Below are 19,681 nucleotides of genomic sequence, written 5' to 3'. Positions count from 1 at the left end.
GCTCTGGTACACCAGCAGAACACAACTGTCAGAGCTGCTACCAGGTCCCAGCTCACATAGGACCACGCCACACAGCGTCCACTTTAAAAGAGTCTTTATTGAGTTACAGGTTTCATTTCCGAACTGCAGCGTGCAGCTCTACACCTTCTGCTCTAGGTCGGCGAAGACCCGTCTGAGTCCCCGCCTCTTGCACACCAGCTTAATACCCTAGCCTTGCTCCACCTCCTTCGCCTCTCCCTACGTCTCTGGGTCCTTCTGCCCCCCTGGGCCTCCTCCCTTCTACTCTCCTCTGACGCTGACCCCCCTGATCCTTCTGCCTCCTTGCGGCGGGCTTTAGGACCTGGCTCACTCTCCGGGCTGCTTACTGCTCCAGCTTCCGCTGCATTTGAACTTGGCGCGCGCGCCCAACTCTCTACTTTCCTCTTAACCGTTGCCTCGCTCTCTGAGGAGGGCGTGACCACCCCTGACTCGTGCCCTCCCTCCTGCTGACAGCCTCCGGAACCCGATGCCTGGCTACCTTCCTCCCTGCTGCTCTCAGTGTTGAGCGTGGGTCCCGACTTCCAGCTGCTGCCGCCCTCAGTTATTAGCGTGGGTCCCGACTTCCAGCTGCTGCTCTCTGAATCTCCTCTGTTCCCTTCCTCCTGGGGTGTCCCCCCGGATCCCCCCCTTGCTCTGCTCACTGGGGCTCCCTTTTGGGAGTCCTCTGACTCACTGCTTAGGCTTGGAGATCTCGGGTCGTCATCATCACTCATTCTCCCTTCGGCTTCCTCCCCCTCGCTCTCTGTTTCCACCCTTCTCTGCGTCTCTGCTTCTGAACCCCTGACAACAACTTACATTTAAATTAAAACATGTGAGTTCCCTCAAAGAACCCTGAGAACTATAGTTTTTTGAGGGTGCTGGGAACTGTAGTTCTGTGAGGGTAAATTACAATTTGCAGGATTCTTTGGGCAAAACCACATGCTTGATATATGCTGTTAAGTGTATGGTGTATACACAACATCACTGTGGGTGCCTGTTTTGGGCCCTCTTTAGACTAACACTCATATTGACATCAGACGGTGGCTGTGTTTTTTTACAACAGTGCCCTGGAAGTTGAGTTATGGTGAAATAAAAGGCAGGGTCGTCATCCAGAACTACAAAATTAGCCACACAGAGGCCCTATCCCCAAGACCCTGTAGGAGTGGAGCGGCACCAGATGGCACTTCTCCAAGGGCTCCCTCAACTTTGGAAACAGCCACCCCTTTCCAATCCATTTCAACTGGAGACGGGCGATTCTACTGTGATTCTGCATTGAGTCTGAATGGATGTTCGGCTATTCCCCAAAGGAGAGATGCAGCAGAACCACCCATTTCATCCTTGCATGAATCACACTGCCCTGGGCAGTCAGGAGACATCCTCAGAGCAGTGAGCCATGTGGTAACACACAGGGTGTGCTTCTCTAAAGGCAAGTAGTTCTTTCAATAGAAAAAGCAAGCAGTTAATACAGAACAGAAAACCCGTAGCTGTCAGAAGTCCGAGGAAAGCCTGTGTGGGAATTAAAGAGCGTTTCAGTCACAGGGGGCCTTGCCATTAGGCAGAATGAGGCAATTGCCTCAGGCGGTAAGTGCTGGTGGGGGGAATTTATCATTCTGAGCACCCCCTGGTTGTACCCTTCTGTCACTTGCTATGCAGCCAGTGCTGTGCAGCCACAATGAGCCTGCTGTCCTCAGTCCTTAGTACTGTTAGAAGTGCTAAGCAAAATTGAACTGCCAGCCCAGTTAACCTCTGTATGTGGAATTTCGTGTGCATGCAAATGTCTTGTGCCAGTCCTGGTTCCAGTTATTTATTTAGATACCTTAATATTTATATCCCTGCCAACTACATAACATTGCTAAATTCTAGTCTGCTGGAGAACTAGAGGCCACCAGGGCTTGAGAAGGGAATCTTCACCTATGTTATTGTTATGATTATCATCTACAGCTTTGTTGTTGTTATTCATTTCATTTCTATGCTACTTTATATTTTTAAGAAAAACACCACAAAGCGCTTTACAACCCAAACTAAAACATCGCATGAAACTTTCCAAAATCAAGCATTGCATAAGAAGACAAAATATAGAATAGATGTTCAAAGCAACATAATTGACAAGAAAATAAAATGTCTCTTAAAATTCAAAAGAAGACATTACAGAGGGAACATATTCCTGCGCAGTAAAATCTTATTGGTGTCTGGATCAGCCTTGCCTACCCAGGCTGGCCACTGGATGTACCTAGGCAGGAAGAGGTCTAATAAAAGACTTCCTGCTTAGTCTGGATCTGTTTCTTGCACAACAACTATCTTTCTTGCTCTGGATTGCTGCTGCCAACACAACCGTGACATGCCCTCACGCTGGTCTTTGATGCTGTGTCCCCACCCAGGTAAGTCCTGCCCACACACCCACCTGTTGTAGCTGCTCCAGTAGAGCTGGATATTGGGCAAATTGGTTGCATGACTCAGGACATGCCGCTGTTGTTGCACCAGCTCAGTGTTCTTGGACAGTTCCTCCTGTGGAAGAACATAAACGGGGCGTTAATGCAATATCCTAATCCCACTCAATTAAGACATGCCGCAATTAGTACATGGAAATGCTTATTTCTGTGCTATGAAAAGCTCTGCTATCTGATTTCCACAGATCGGAACAGGCACAAGAACAGACCAAGATATTTTCTTTGGGGAGTTTGGCAGCCCCAATCATTTCTCTCAAATGTAAATTACATTATTATTATTTTGCAAAAATGCAAAGGATGCCAAACATCCCCTCCCCCTAAAAACAACAACACTGGCCTGTCATCAAATCTACACTATTTTTTTTATAAGATGCATAATTGGACACCAACTCCAGCCATCCCTTGTTTAGAGAAAGCAAAACCATCTTCATTCATTTTCATCAAATTTGCAAAACAGGCCGTGCTCTGACCCTCGAGTTTAGATGGTGATTGTTGAGGTAACCGAAGCTGACATTGTGATGTGCCTCTCTTCTTCCCCTTGTTCTCCAGTCATGATTCTGAACACCCAAGGTTGCTAATCCTGGCAAAACTGAGAAATGTGTGTGACATGGATAACACAGAGCCCCTCAGTTCTTCACTCAAACAAGGGAACTATGCTGGCATTTCCCCACATAGAGCCATTTCCCCACATAGTGGCTCAATATTATCATTCTCTATCATATTTATATCCTGCCCTCTTTCCCGAAGGAGCCCAGGGTGGCAAACAATAAGTGACAAAACAAGAAAAATGTCTTTAAAAGCATCTTAAGAAATCATGAGGTAAAGTGAAGTGGTAGCCAGATGGTGGCCTTTGGAGACAGAGACAGCTTCTCCACTGAGGAAGGGTCAAGTGGGAAGTTCTCCTGAGCAAGCCCTATTGAGAAGAGTGGGGACTACCCGAGAGTGCCCACCCTTCATTTGAATGGATCTTTTTCAGAAGAACAGAGGACATTCCATATTTTCTATTCCTTCTGCCCACTTATGTACAGGCAGATGCTATTCCACCCATTATTCTCTTTCTACAGTTTTGTGTACCCTTTCCATCTTTCTTCCCTTTGTTGTTTTCTCCACTTTTTAGAAATTTAGATTTTACTTAGTTCCAGGTTTTTGGTCATAATGCTTAACCCCCCCCCCCCCGGTTTGATAGCATTGATTCCCCACCCCCAACTGTAGTAATTATTACCAATATACCAGTCAACCTGAATACAAATGGAGTGGTGGTGGTACCTAACATTTAAATGTTGGAACAAAATAAATATATGTTGGCCTTAGGTTCACTGAATAGGTCCAGCAAGGCTATTTTTTAAAAAAAAAATATTGAGATTTCTTTTTGTTTTATTACTCTGTAAAGTAACATGCACAACAGTTATACATGCGATTACTTTTGTTATTAAAATAAACACACCCACATAAAACTCACAAATATTACAATCAGTGAGGGTAATTGGGGAAATGCAAGCACTATAGAAAAATTACATAGTTTGGAATAAGGTGCAGGGTAAAGCACAACCATATAATTTCCTGGTAATTTTGCAAAACAAGAGAGAAAATACTTGGAAAGATAATGTTGGGACATTGACGATGGAATGCCTTCTGTACTGATGTGTGACTGCTGCTGACATTATTAGCAGTGCCAGGTTGAAATTTTATTTACCCAGCCATTTTAACGGTTCACATTGATTAGTCTGCCTTATTGTTTTAGCTGCTTCTATACTGACTATACTGAAGATGTCTTGTTTTATTTATGTTATAAAGGTGGCCAATTTTAACCATGCTTATTATATACTGGTAAAGAGCTGTCTATACAAATATGTGATAATGTACATATAGCAAAAAGTGGATTTAAAGTATGAAGTAAAGATACAATAACAAGACAGTGGTTTTTAATCAATAATATTATTAATAATAATAATAATCCATCAAGTTCTAAATCCATGAATTTTAAAGAATGGTTTCAGCTTGGTCCCACACAAACCTTAACCAGTCTGCTGCGCTCCAAAGCTTTTGGGCTATAGGTCCAATCCACTCCAGACAGCATGGCTGTGCTGACTGAGGCTGATAGGACTTGCAGTGCAAATAATCTGGGGGGTACCGGGTTGGCGAAGGATCTCACATCACTAGAGAGCGCCTTCTCAGACAGGGGGGCATCCCTGGTCCATTCTATCTCAGACACACCGCTCCATGCACCAACTACTGTCACCCTTCTCCCCTCCTGCACATGCTTACCTGGCTGAAGAGATGTTGCAGAATCATCTCAGAGTTGGAGGACGTGAGGCCAGTCAGCTGAAGAGAGAAACAGAATGAGATCAGAGGAGATGCAAAGGTAGACACTGGTTTGAATGGGCCAGATTGGCACCTGCATGAGAATTATGGGGAATGGCTTATTCCCCAGAGGGAAAGCACAGATCTCTGAGAATCTATTGCCTTCCAGAGCTCAGCCAGTACTCAAAAGCTAAAATCTCCTTTCAGTACCATGTCTTCATCCTGGAACATGCAAAGCAATCAGAATTAAGTGCTTCTGAGAATATGCAGAATGCATTTTATTCCACTGCTGAATTACTGTATCCCACCTCTAAAAGACATCAAGATAATGTGAGATGTGTTATGTATTCAGTGGCCTGTGTTCGCCTGAGCTTGAGTCTGGACTAAGGATTCTGAGCTCCTGTGTTCTGATTCGATATATGATGTCCAATCATTGAACATTTCAGGATTTTGGCCTCTGCCATTGGCCCTTGAACTCTGAGTCATGATTTGCAGCTTGGAAGTTTAGACAGCCAATCACGTTGGGAGTGGAAGTGGCCCAGGCTTTCAGGAATCTACATAAGCAGTTGCTTTGCCCCTGTCTCCCAGTTATGTAGTTCAATAAAGGTTCTTGCTGTTTTTGCTGTGTCTTGCCTCGTGGGAACTCACCTATACATCAAGAGGGATAGCTTTTATGTAAGTCGCAGCCCTTGAATTTTTTCCCTTCAGAAATTGGCCTTTACCCTTCCTATCTCCCAAGTTCCCAGAGCCAAAAATTGGGAAAGAGGAGGCTCACTAGAAAGCTTAGCCAGGTGGTGCTACCTGGCCAGAATTGTCTAAGCATCCTGCCCTTTAGGTTGTTTGGGGGAGAAGTAGGTTTCACACCTGAGTCTTCGATAAACTTGGGCCAAATGTGGAGCCATATAAATTCTTTTAAATTCTAGGAAATGTGGCAATTTATGTTTGTTTATATTCAAATAAAGTAACACAGAATATGGAGGAAAATTCGGGGGGGGGGGAGTAAAGTGCTTGGTGAAAGAAGGCGAAGAAAGAGTTGAAGAGAAACCAGAGAAAAAGAAAGAGGGAGGGAGGGAGAAATGCAAGCAGATAAAACAGGGCAGCAGACAGAGGAAGAAGAGTATAAATGGAGGTTGCTTTCAAACAACCTGTTTATGGAGCACTCATCTTGGTTTGTTTGAACAAAGTTTGCAGGGAAGTGATTAGATGTCAAGCAACTGTTAAGCATTGTTTGTGGGGAGATTATACATCCCATATAGTAACTGTTATCCTCCACTTTCCAGTTGCATCTTCTCACCACTTTCTTTTTATTTTTTTTACCAAATTAATTTTCCAATATACCCCAATAGTAGCCAAATTATAACAATAACAATGAATTAAGCCTCTCATCACTTTCTTTAGCACAAAATTTATTTTCCCCCCTCCCCCCTGGAAATGGGCTTGTTGTGCTGAAGTGCCACTTTAATTGTATGACCTCAATTTGCTGGTATGTGGTTGAATCCCATCCGCAAAAGTGCAACAGTCTAGAAGTGCCTGCAGCTGAGTGGTTGATAGACTGAAAGGAATTTCTGCTATCTAGATAGCGATGGGCAACTGGCACCAACACCAATGTTTATGGGCTTTTTTTTGTTTATTTGTCATTATAAACAGTCAAAGAATAGGTTGTGTTAGCTGTTTAAATTTGTAGAAATAAGAACAACGATTCAAGTGCCCATTGGACCAGCTTGCCACAACTGTGAGCCTTCCGAATGTTTAGACTACAATTCCCATCATCTCAGCCAGCATGGCAATGGTCAGGAATGATGGGAGCTACAATCCAAAATATCTGGAGGACACCAGCTGAGCAAAGGCTGCACCAGACCCCTTCACTTCATCTGCAATTGATTACTAGGTGCATTAGACAGTGGTAAGCCCCTTCCCTTTCCCAGTCTCACCTTGTGAGCAGCCCAGTCCATCCAGCCCTTGGCATTGGGGTCAATGTTGACCAGAACCAACCCCTCCACGGTGTCTGCATGAGAGAGCTGTGGAAAATCATAATAACACTCATGACTAGCGGATAAAATGTTCGCATGGCGCTCACCATACTGCTTATGTATGATTTCAGGGGCATAAAACAGAGGCTTCTCAGTGCCTCAGAGGCAGCTGGCTGGCCAGGGAAGGAAATAAGACGTGGCATTTGCAGAACCCTTGGCCTGATCCAACAGGCTCTGCTTATGCTAAACTTTTTCCCCTTTTTGGTTCTGGCTGAAGTGAGATCTGAACCAGAGCATTGCTTGTCCTCTCCTCCTCTTTGTCACACTAGCTCTCATAAATAGCTTTTGACACATATTCGAGTTGCTCTGTGTACATCATTGCAGCAATCCCTACTGAAACCAGAGAGATAGGGTGGTGCGTTTGGAGCATCAAGCTAAGCCTGAGGTTCAAATCCCTGCTCAGCCATGAAGTTCACTGGGTGATTTTGGGACATGTACTCCCTCTCAGTCTAATCTACCTCACAGGTTGGTGTGAAGATAATAATAATAAATTTTTTTAAAAAAAAAGGGAGCGGGGAGCACACATGCAGATCTGGCGTCTCTGAAACAAATTAATCAATAACATCAGAATGAAGTTTCCCCATTCATCCTGTGGCAAAGTCTTGGCCTCTAAGAGAGAGCCGCTTATGCAATTTCACCACACGAGTTCATGCCTCCCCTGAGATTTGAAACAGGAATTTCCTGTCTCTCAACTAATTCTCTTAATTACTGCAGCACATCACACTTGCTGGAATCAAATGTTGGGCCCATCCTTCCTCTGTACTTCAGCTCAGGAAACAACCGAAACGCTGCTCTGTGGTGTTAATAGGAACACAGAAGTCAGCTACTCTGCAGCCCTGCTACTTTCGGAGAGGTTCAAACTGGACACGGAGAACATTTACTTAATCCGACCACCACTCATGGGTCCCCCACCCACTTACGCTGTAGCGTGCCAGGATGTAGGCGCCAGCTCCGACTCCAATTCCGATGATGCTGGTGAAGCTAAAGGAGGGAGAAAGAGGCCAGTTTCAAAATACGCAAAGGAGCAGGAGCTGCCTGGCACTTTTCTGGCACTTGGAAGCAGAAGTGGGCCCCAGCCATTTGCTTATCTTGTGCCTTTGGAAGTTTCTCTAAAGTGAACACTTCGAAATGGCACAAACTGTGTGCCTCATGTTTTCATGCCCCGCCGCCAGGCTCCAATTCCCTTCCCCCTCTCTTTCTCTTTCTCCCATGTGTTAAGTGTGTGTTCAGCTACCTATCTATATTTATCTGTATATATTTAATTTTAAATTTCTCTCTCTCTCTGTATATATCTATATCTATATACCTATATATCTGACACACCGAATATAACACTTCATGATGAAAAGGTGGGAAGCCTAGGCCACAATCACTCTGTTACATGTTTAAGATGCCAAAAGACCCTTGCATTTCCTGTAACAGACACATGTGGCTGGCTATCCCTCTGGAAGAATGATAATAATGGGAAATACCCAAGAAGGAATCTTACTTTGGTAGGCTACCTTGGGTCCCCAGATGTTGTTGGACTACAACTCCCATCATCCCTGAGCTCTGGCCTTGCTAGCTAGGGATGATGGGAGTTGTAGTTCAACAACATCTGGGGACCCACAGGTTGAGAAAGGCTGGCTTAGAAGAAGGGGCACAGTTTCCCATTTTTACCTCCAGGGTGTTAGGAATAGGCAGGAAACAGCTGGGGGACAGGTGACTTGTTTTCTTTCCCCCTGGATTGAGAGTATAAAGGAGAACTGAGAGGAGGGGATTTCCAGTGCTTATCCTTAGCTCCTCAGGGTTTCATGGAACTAGGAACTAGTGAAGAGTCTAGGAACAGTCTGGGTTTTAAGGATTAAAATGAGGAATACTTGGAGCCAGGGCTCCTGGTTTTGGAGTGCTATGGGGTCTGGGGAATGGAGGGAAAAGGGGTGTGTGGAGCAAGTTTCGAGTTTAAATTGTTAAAATAACCCCTGGCTGGTGGTGGTGACTGGAATGGTGAGAGAAAAGTCTCTAAATTAATAAGCAGATGGGAAAATAAACCTATGGTTGCTAAATCTATGTTCTCAGGCTGCTGGTTGCATGAAACATATTTTACTATACTAGGGGGTATATAAGCAAGCCAGAAACCAACAGATTAAGCCCTTATTGGTAAATTTACCTGGAAACTCCGATATCTTTTATCTCAAGTATTTCCTTGAAGATAAGAAAAATGATATAACCCTGGCTGTGGCAAAATTTCTTTCGGGGGTAGTAAGAATTAGAAATCAACATGTCTTGGATAAAACACAGCAACTGCCTAGTAATGCCTTTTCTGTATTTCTGCTGTACTTTGCTTTTGAAACTGTTTTCGCGGGTCTTTGGGCCGTAATAAAGAATGTGTGTGAGCCAAATTCCTGCCTGCCTAAAATCTGTGAAAGGCACTGAACCCCTTTCAGAGAATGAGGTAGCAACCGAACCAACAGGCTAGGAGGTAGTAGAATCTTCCGGGTTTTAACCCTGCCCCCCCCCCAGCTGTTTCTGTGCTTTGTTTTGTTTGATTGATGTGAATGCAAGGCTGTGCCTTTTCTGATTTTACACTCCAGTGCAAAGAACCCTTGTTTGAGAAGGCTGACGGGTGACCCCGTCGCAGGTTGTTGTCGCAACCCACCCACCCGTGTGATCTCGCCCTGACTCACTTCACATATTGCAAGATGCACGGGATCATGTCAGCCAGCTGGTCCAGCGAGGGATACTGATACCTAGGAAGAGAGCAGAGAGCAGGGGCTGTGTTAGACTGCTAGGCTGTTGTCCCCATCACACCCAACGATGCGGGTGGGGCAGGAATGGAGGCTGCAAGGCTCACCCCAGAGGGAAGGCCGGGGCCCCCTCCTCCATGCCAGGCGCGTCCACATGTATCACCACGAAGTTCTTTATGATCTCTTGCATGTCCTCAAAGTGGAAGAGGGTGTCGAAGCACGAAAGATCTGGGGTGGGGGTGGGGAGACAGAAGAAGTGGGTGTCAGGCTGCAGAAGGCCAAGCGGTAGTGCCGTCGAGACTGGCGAGGTGCAAATCAAGACAGCGGCTGCCGTCTTGCTCCAGGAGTCAGTAAACAGGGCAGCAAACTGACTGTTGTTGCTTTTTTACACTGGAAGGTGCTGTTTGGATTCCTCGCCTTACCATGAAAGCCTATGCAAGTTTACAGTTGTACCTTGGTTGTCGAACGCCTTGGTACTTGGACGTTTTGGCTCCCGAATGTCGCAAACCCGGAAGTGAGTGTTCCGGTTTCCGAATGTTTTTTGGAGGCCAAATGTCTGACGCAGCTTCCGATTCAGTGCAGGAAGCTCCTGCAGCCAATCAAAAGCCACGCCTTGGTTTTCGAACCGTTCCAGGAGTCGAATGGACTCCCGGAACGGATTAAGTTCAACAGTCAAGGTACCACTGTACTCAGAAGTAAATCCCACTGTGTTCAGTGAGGCTTTTCCGCCAGGTAAGTATCCTAAGGGCTGCAGTCTAAGGGATCAAAATGTCTTCAGCTGGCCTGGCAAAAGAGCAAGAGATGGGGGCATTCAGACAAGCAAGCAACCTTGAATAGGAGAGAGCTCCTATGGTCTCCTTAACATGCTGGCTGGGGCTGATGGGAGTTGCAGGAAGGCACCATGATGGGAAAGGCTGGTCTAGATGCTTTCAAAACCAGGAGATGATTGGCCTCAAGGGATGGTGGGAAATTCTGGAACAGAGTGCAGATCACTTGGGAAACATTAACGATAAATAGTACAATGTTTAAAATTTCAAATCAAAGTTTTAGAATGGAATCTGGCGATTCTAACGTCAAGGTATGAATCCACTTTTTTTAAAAAAAGAAGAGTTAGGGAATAAAAAGCAGGCCTTTTGGGGGGTATGAGAAAGTAGACCAGAGTGCACCAAAATGCAAAGCTGCATGACTGAAAGCTTTCCTCAAGTTTTCTTCTTCTTCTTAGCAGTGATAGTTTAAATGGTCCCTTGGCTGTGGAAAGAATGCAAGACAACCCATGTTTCGTTCACATTCACAACCCAGTGAGGAAGACCGCTATCATTCCTGTTTTCTAGGACCGGAACTAAGGACTTGGCTAGACATTACACTCACCCTGAGAGAACAGGCTCCGCCATTCCATGGGGAATTTTGGAGACTCCCTCGCAGACCAGCATAAATGGTTAGAGGGAATAAAAATGTCACACGTGCTGGAGGAGGCGCTGCTGGCTGCCTTTCTCTGCCCCTTGTTTATCTCCCCTACTTGGTGGCTATTTTTCTCTAGGAGTTGGAAGGGAGAGTAGTAGGGGAAATTAGCTGCTAAAGATAAGGTTGAGATAAACAACCAAGTAAGAACGAAAGCCAGCAGTTCCTCCTCCCCTGGATGAGTGTTTTCTGTCTCCTCCAGCTTTCAATGCCTGTTGCAGAAGGCAGAAGGCAGGCAGGCGGGTGGGTGGGAAACTTCAGAGACAGCAGCAGTCAGATGCCTGCAGACAGACTCTGAGGCAGAGCGACCGACTTGCTTGAGAGTCGACCACCGAGCAAGCCCACAACGTAAACTCGAGCATCCTCAAAGGCCACAAAGATCTGGTATTCTAGAACAGGAGAGTGGAAACATGCTCACAGACGCCTCTCCCCACACCCCCGCCCTCAAGCAACCCAAAGGCATGATCAGAGTTCAGGGACATATTCCAGCCAGGCAACAACTCTCAAGGACAGTGGTGAGGGGAGTGGCCGAAGAGAGGTGTGGTCCAGGGAGAGTACTGAGGGGCTGTATTTGCCCCTCCCCCATTGGGCCTGAGTGTCCCCCTCCCTCCTCTACATTGTTAGGAAGTGTTGGTTCTTCGTCCTCAAGCAGCTATGGTAGGATTGATTGTGATGGGTGGGGTAGAGTGCATCCCCAGGGGGCGGGCAGATCAAGGCAAATTAGGATCCGCCAGTAGATCGCAGGATGATTTGCAATCAGAAAGCAAAGGCTTTTTATTCCCCATTGTTCAAGAACAGTGTCCACAAATGGCTCTCCTTCCTTACATTAATCTGTTAGAATTTCTGATCCACACAAACTTAGATGTAGGTTTGTGCTCGTACATGCAGGACTTCCCAATGTTTTGTTCACGGGGGGCAGCAGGTACCTGTCTCCAGTCTCCAAATAGGCCTTGAGATCTGTTTATACTATTCTCCAAATAGGCCCTTGTATTTTGCACCTGATTGGTGGACCTTGGGGTCGTAGCCTGAAGTTTGCCCACACCAGTGGTATAGTATCAAGGAACCTCCACACAATAGGAGACCCAGTGAATGTGTGTGTTGCATAGGTGTGAATTTGTGTTGGGACCCCACGAAAACAAAAAGTTCTTGGGGTTCTTCCAGAATGGCAAGATCCTTGACGCAAATGTTCTACAAACTGGACTGTAGGGCAAATGGCTAAGTTCTCTCTTGGGGTTGCACCGTTTGGAAAGCCCCCAACCTCCCCTCCCTCCTGCCCCAACCAAGTGGGTGCTCCAGTCTTACGGTTTTGTCCCACATCATGGTAGGTGAGGATGGCTGGACGTTTGGGCTTGGGTGTCCCATGGATGGTGATTGTCACAACCCCATAAGGTGTCTCCACTGTGTGTTTCTGTGGACGGGGGAAAAGAGAGAGAGATAGAAAGAAAGAAGGGTGAGCAAATGTGACATCACAGGGCTAGACCATAACCCAGTGCAGACAGCCATAACCAGACTTATGCTGAGTGTATGGAGGGAGAAGTCGGGTCATAAGTGGTGGCGGCCCCATCTCTGACTTCTGTGCTTAGATGGTTCCTTGTAACTCATAAACTGATTGTATATGTGTGGGCTTCCTCTGTGAAATCTGGGATCCAGCTAAATGCAGGGGTTGCACATCACATGTTCATAAAGATTTTGCACGCATAGATTCTACGTACAAGGCACAATCAACATGGGGGGTGGGGAGGGAGCTGGTTGATCATAGCAGCTGTCTGCACAGAAAACATACAGTGCATGAGTAAAGACGTAGTTCAATCCTAGTTTGTTTGCACTTTTTAAATTAGGGTACCTCAAGGGACAGGACTGAGACTGGGTTCAGAGACAGCAGAGAAATGGGCCGTCAAAAGACCACTCAGGGCCCAGTCAGTTGTTGCTTTCCCATACATCTAAGGCTGTGTGTGGTGTGTGGTTAAAAACAAGGAGTGGGAAATGAAAATTACATGTGTGCACACAAAACTGGATATTTTCACTTATTTTGCACAGTTTATTCTACTTATGCTAGTTATGGAGTGGTGAAAACTACTATGCATGTACTATGGCCCACCCCGGCTGCTAGAACTTCTGCTCAGTACTTGAGTCCCCAGCATTGCCAACAATGCACAGCAATATATACCGTATTTTTCACTCTATAAGACGCACCAGACCACAAGACGCACCTAGTTTTCGGAGGAGGAAAACAAGAGAAAAAATATTCTGAATCTCAGAAGCCAGAACAGCAAGAGGGATCGCTACGCAGTGAAAGCAGCAATCCCTCTTGCTGTTCTGGCTTCTGGGATAGCTGTGCAGCCTGCATTCGCTCCATAAGACGCACACACACATTTCCCTTTACTTTTTAGGAGGGAAAAAGTGAGTCTTATAGAGCAAAAAATATGGTAATCACCAGGTGGACCTTATCACAGTACGGAGATAAAATATTATCCCCCTTCTATTATCTGCACATCATGATACTGTTAAAGACCCAGTTACCAGTGTGATTAAAAATTGATAATATTCTTCTCTTCTAGTCCACCACCCTCAGCTTCTGATTTTCTGACCCTTCTATTTTTATGCCTATCTTCACAGCCTTGAGGACTAGAACCTTGGTGTTTTGTTTCAAAGAAGACTCTGATTCGTGGGATGCTCACTTTTGTTCCCCTGCCCAAGTACCCGCCAAGTCCATCAAGATCACTAGTTGCTTACTTTGTCCCTACAACTACTTCAAGACAACTCTATGTTTTTTGACCTGTAGATTAATATCAGCATCCCTTCCAAGGCTCTCAGGATAAAATTGAGAATAGTAGCCAAACCATGGTTTAAAGATGAGTTAGGAATCAAACCCAGAACATGTTGTTTATATGGTAAAGTCCAGTCCAGGAATATGCCAAGTAAGATAGATTATTTGTAGCTTTGAGTATACAGGGTTTATTTTCTTCTCATCCCAATTTGGAATTTTATGAAAGGACATATATTATAATCCACTTTCCTCTGTGCTTTTTCCTAATGTACAAATCATCTCCAAGCCATGTTGTAATCTTGAAATACATCTGAAGCGTGTGCAAGGTCAGGCGGTATGACTCATAAGTGAAGACTATGCTGGCACTCGCTGCCTTAAAAACGAAACACTGCCCACAACATTCCAGAACAAGTGCAGAATTCAGTGTCAGAGGACTGATCGTCTCCACCTTATCATTCCCATGATACACTGGGAGAAACCTGGGCCAATATTCAAAACAATCACATTTCTTCTCTCTCTCTCTCTCTCTCTCTCTCTCTCTCTCTCTCTCTCTTTTTAAAAAGTTCCTTGTTTATTCTACAAGCCCTTCCTGCTAAGGCTTTCTCTTATAGCACACAAGGGAACTCAATGTATTCAAAAGCAATTGGACACTCGGAGAAAGGTTGAGTGATTTGGCACCGGCAGATACTCCTTTCCAGAAAGGCAATAACACAGGCGTGAAAAGGGTAAAAGGTGGAGATGAAAGAAACAGTTCAGAAGAGAGGCAAGCGACTGCGAGTCTAGATTTAAGACTTGCTGGCAAGACTGCCACAAGCCCAAAGCGGGAAACGTTGACTAATGGTTACAGATGATAGTCTGGGACAGCACCCACTGAGCCAAACAGAGGCCACCAGCCAGGCATTGTGGCTTGCCAGGAAGGTTGTTTGCTGAACCCTGAGTACTGTATTCAGGTCCTACACAACCCCTATTCAGGCGTTCTCCTTGTCCTGAGCCCACATGCACAGGGGAAGAAGAGTGCTAGTTCCCTCAACCCGTCCCACGGGGGTCAAGTGAGACAGAAGCAAAGAGTTAGTTGGAGGGCAAGCTTTTGAAGCAGGAAGTCTTCTCTGCTCATGCACCTTTCCTGGCATACAGCCCATGAAATCAGGTTCTGGATCCCAAAGAAAAGCTATCCCTCCAACTCATGGAGAATGACAGCGATGGCAATGGGTGGGGTGGGGTGGAGGAGCTGTCCTTGCCTTCCCCCCCTCACACAACGATTAAACACAACAGAAGAATGCTTGAATGAAGCCCCTGTTGGTGTACAAACTGTGGAAGGCAACTAAGAGGCATGTCTAATGGGGTTACAGTGGTACCTCAGGTTACATACGCTTCAGGTTACATATGCTTCAGGTTACAGACTCCGCTAACCCAGAAATAGTACCTCGGGTTAAGAACTTTGCTTCAGGATGAGAACAGAAATTGTGCGGCAGTGGTGGGAGGCCCCATTAGCCAAAGTGGTGCTTCAGGTTAAGAATGGTTTCAGGTTAAGAATGGACCTCTGGAACAAACTAAGTACGTAACCAGAGGTACCACTGTATATACAGCTCCCTGGTAGGACTCTTAATACAGTCCTGCAGCAGGGTTTCTACTAAGCCAGGGGTGAGGAACTTATTTTAGCCTGAGGCTCACATTCCCTTCTAGGAAACATCAGGTGGTTGTGGCAGTGCAGGCAAAAGTGGGCAGGATGTCAAATGTTAACTTACTCTCACACCCCTCTCCATCCTCCACCCAGGCATGGGAAAGAAGGATTATAAGAGTTTGGGGACATGTTCTAGCCAGGCAAAAACACTCCAGTAAAGGAGCCAGCGAAACATGGCCTGTGAGGAACAAGAGTCCCAAAAGTCAAACAGAAAGGCCTGGAGGCGGTTCCTGGACCTGAGGCTTCCCATTCCTGTCCTATGCCAAAGGAACATGGCAGAATGGAAGTCTGGCTTATACTTAAGGGTACAACATGTAGAGAATGGGCTGTGCCTAAACACAACATACTTGGCAGCTTCTGTAGTTTTGCAAACCCAGGCAGGAAGTCAAAAGAGGAAATCCCTTGTGGCCTCTGCTGCTGCTGCAGAAAAGTGTTGGGCTGTGTTTGGCTTGGTGGGTTTTCAGTCATGGTACAAAGGCAGACATTGCTCCCGTGTCTTTAACAGCTGTGTATGGCTGGCAAATAATGCCAGTGCAGGAGTGCGCAACATGGTACCAGCTGACAACACACAGAGGCCTCTTTCCTTTTTGCATCTGGTCACTCAACTAGCCATAAGCCCCTTGGGAGGTTTTTGTTTCATCCATGTCGGCACACCAGCTACTGTTGTTTATTGCAGCCTAATCTAATCTTACATTTTCTTATCTACTCTCCTGCATTCTGATTTGTTTTATGGGTTGTAGTTTTATTGCTTTTGTGTTGACTTTGGATGATTTGGCACCTGTGTGCATGTTTGTGTTCCCAAAAACATTTCAATAGAAATATTGTGATTAATGCAGCAGTGTGGTGGAACAGGGAGGGGCAGGGTTGTTGGCGTCATCTCTGGGGGGGGGGCATTACTTGCCAATTCGTTATGTGCCAAATAATTAAGCTTAACTCAAAGAGAAACCCACCAAATAAACTAAACAGAGGAAGAGGGAGGTAACCTTAGGAAGCATAGCTAAGAGGCTAAAACCAGCACTTTTCTTTCTGAAAGAAATCCCAGATCCCTATATCATGACCAACCAAAATGCCACAAAATACTGACCAAGACTTTGAGCCCACCCAAACTGTACAAAGTGGGGGATGGGTTGAAGGGAAAAAATGCTGTCAAAAGTTTTGCTTCTTCTTTTGTACAGGCTTAGGAGGGGCTTGGCTATCAGGCCTGTCATGAAGAGTACATGAACATCAGCATTTACCCACTACACCACTGAATGAATGATCAAAATAATAAATAAAGTGGAACTGCAACAAAATTTTGCAGTACATCCTCCCCCTGACAGCTTGGACTGGTGGTTTTTTGGGGGGTTTTTTTGTCCATCTAGGTTGTCTTTTTCTCTCTCTTTTTGGTCCAACTGGGTTTTGTTTCATTCCTTTAAAATATATTTTTGGACTTGGGAAAACATCAGGGCTACCAATACTGCCTCTCCTGTTACTCAGCAACCTCATTTTGGCTCCATTTTTCTTGGCACACCCCACCTCCGTTCGCTCTTAGAGGGAGCAATAAATAAAGCTCAACCTTTCACCCACCAAGTGCAGCTTAGAATCCTAACAGCTGGTAAGGTCTGGAAGCCAAGCCTCCAGGAGTCTGCCTCTAGCTCTGGGATGAAATGCGAATATAGTTTAAGAATTTGACCTGTCCAGGGCTTGACCCTGTCATGCTGGGTGGTCTTGGACAGACCTAAGTTTCCTGATCTTTAGTTCCTCGTTTGGAAAATGGGCACAAGAATGACTTACCTTGCGTGTGGGTGGACTGGTGCAATAAGATTTTTGCAATCAGGAAGAGCAGCTATTATTTGGCATTTCCATTATGTAAAGGGTTGCCTCTTTCCGTTTACACCTGCTGTGTCACCAAACCTCGTAACAACCCTATAATTATATTTTCCTATTTTACCAAATGGGACTTTGCCTTGCCTAAGGCTGATCAATGAGGTCATGACTAAACAGAGAAGAGTTGCCACCTTTTTAGCTGGATAACGAGCAGGGATTTCAGCAGGTGCAGCTTTCCTCAACATGGTGGTGGTGGTGACAGAACTTGTCCCAGCTGCTCCTGCATTTTTGAAAGCAGCTTGATTTACAGAAGTCAGCAGGAAAAGCTTTTCATAACATAAGGGATGAGCATGGCTGGACTTGCTCGTTAAAGGCATAGGAGCAGGGATATTTCTAAGACCTGGCAACCCAAGTGATGGAATAAGCTGCATATGTTGAAGTTCTGCACATCCCACAGCCATTTAAGGCCACAGAGTGGAAGCAAGGATGGTAGAAGCTTTAATTCAAGCCCATCATGGTCCTGGCACTGACCAAGGAACTGACTGGTAGATGGCAAGGTAGAATAGTGTTAGCCTGCTGGAGTTGGCAAAGGTGCCTCCTATATATCTTGAAGACAAGAAACAAGAAACAGGCTGGGCCAGAGCCAAGATTCCATGGGAGAGCTGTTGTGCCTTTAATGATTATATAATGGAGAAATTAAAGGTGGCTCATTGCGAGATCTTGTGCAAGAGGTCTTTTGAATCTCCAAGTAAGGCTAGGAAAGACCCCTGCCTGAAACCCTGCAGTATAGACAAGAGCATAGTCAGCAAGCATAGGCAATAATAAAGCTAGATAGACCAGTGCTCTGACACACTCTACGGCAGTGCTCTGTTTCAGTTTGACAGAGGCATCTTTTCTCAGCATACAGAGAAAGGTGGCAACCCCAGAAGTGCCCTCAGCTCCTGCTTACAAGGCCTTAAGTTGGTTACACAGAAGTCATGACTCCATTATCTGCTTATGTTAGATGTGGGGAACCTTTGTCCCTCCAGATGTTGCGGAACTACAACTCCTGTCTTCTCTAGCCATTGGCTATGCTTGCTGGGGCTGATGGGAGTTGTAATTCTTCAACATCTGGAGGGCCAAAGGTTCCCAACACCTGGCTTACACTGACTTGCTAAATAAACCGTGGGGGTGTGGACCCTCCAGAAGGACTCCAACTCCCACCAGCCCTGACCAGCATGGCCCATGGTCAGAGGTGATGGGAGTTGGGGGTCCAACAACAACTGGAAGGCCACAGTCTCTCCATCCTTGTGCTGTAAGCTCACTCTTCCTTCACAGACTGGGGTTGCTGCTTCTCCCTCAAAAAGGACTCAGTGTCTCATCCCAGAGTAGCAAATCAACAGTTGTTGGAAGGAATTCAACAGGAGTAAAACCAGGGGCGCCAACAAAAATTTTGTTGTGGGTGCTCAGCACCCACACTGCAGAGCCCCCAATGCAACTTCTGGTGCCTTGAAAGCACCAGAAGTCATGTCCAAGGTCTTGTGAGACCCTGGTGATGCTGTCTGAGGCCTTGCGAGATCTTGGTACCTGAATTCTGGTGGCACCAGAAGTCAGGTTCCGAGGCCGGGGCACACATGATGACATGACGTCACGGGTACCCATAACTTTGGGCCCAAGTTGGCTCCCCTGGGTAGAACTCTGAAACTCCAGGCTGAGGGAAAGGTGCACTTGCAGGATTTCTGCTCAATCAATCAGGCAGCAACTGCAATGCTTGGATGTACAGTATACCCAGAATGGATGGAACAAGGAGAGAAGGAACGATCACTGAGGGGTTAACACAGCTTCTTTCTGTTTGGCATTTTTGGCATCGGGGCATTCTGAGGGTTCGGGGCACCAGTTCTGTCCCCGTGAACAAGAGGGGAAGGGGTGGTGATTACCTGGCCTTGTTCCTGCAGAAGTTTGGCTGCTATCAGTTCAGCATCCTAGAACACAGAGAGAGAGAAAGAGAAAGGAGGGGGGAAGACAGACAGACAGACGGAGAATGCAGGGTGGGAAGTAAGTGAGGAAAAAGAATCAGAGTTATGGGAATAGCGCAGGGGAGCGGAAATCAAGGGGGTGCAGAGACTTCCTGCTATAGATAGGGGCCCTTTTTACCGGCACGGGCAATGAGCAGACATTGAGCAAAACTGGACTCACCAGAAAGCTAACTGCACTGTAGAGCTGTAACGCTAAGGGTTCAACCTGCTTCCTTACATGCTTTCTGCTAAATGATATATTGTTTAGCTGAGGTCATACTGTGTCTTTGGGGAAAGGCAAAGGCCTGCTCCCTACCCATGTTTCCCCAAAGAAACTAGCCATTTAGACTGTATAGTTCACCAGAGCAGTCCCGGCAACCTGTGTCCAATGGTAAGGACACCTGGGCTAAAAGCACACCTGTGCCAGATGTTTTCCCTGCCACATATCCTAGG

The 19,681-nt window shown here is 46.0% G+C and overlaps 1 protein-coding gene across 7 annotated transcripts in view; it reads right to left on the bottom strand.

Moving 5' to 3' along the window:
* The window catches only part of NDRG2 (NDRG family member 2), a 42,250-nt gene that overhangs the window by 11,681 nt on the left and 10,888 nt on the right, over positions 1 to 19,681 (bottom strand). For 4 of the 7 annotated variants that reach the window (XM_082196036.1, XM_082196034.1, XM_082196039.1 and 1 more), the window contains exons 3-10: positions 19,151 to 19,195; positions 12,283 to 12,388; positions 9,630 to 9,750; positions 9,463 to 9,525; positions 7,717 to 7,777; positions 6,698 to 6,784; positions 4,731 to 4,787; positions 2,420 to 2,523 (exon numbers count right to left, since the gene is read on the bottom strand). In XM_082196036.1, coding sequence (XP_082052162.1) covers positions 2,420 to 2,523; positions 4,731 to 4,787; positions 6,698 to 6,784; positions 7,717 to 7,777; positions 9,463 to 9,525; positions 9,630 to 9,750; positions 12,283 to 12,388; positions 19,151 to 19,195 — 644 coding nt within the window. The remainder of the gene's footprint in view (positions 1 to 2,419; positions 2,524 to 4,730; positions 4,788 to 6,697; positions 6,785 to 7,716; positions 7,778 to 9,462; positions 9,526 to 9,629; positions 9,751 to 12,282; positions 12,389 to 19,150; positions 19,196 to 19,681) is intronic. The other 3 variants (XM_082196037.1, XM_082196040.1, XM_082196038.1) reach the window with 1 other exon arrangement.

The sequence above is a fragment of the Podarcis vaucheri genome, assembly GCF_965113315.1.
Source record: "Podarcis vaucheri genome assembly, chromosome: 13".
Lineage (NCBI taxonomy): Eukaryota > Metazoa > Chordata > Lepidosauria > Squamata > Lacertidae > Podarcis > Podarcis vaucheri.
Note: the sequence above shows the minus strand (reverse complement) of the source record. Positions and strands in the feature narration are given on the sequence as shown.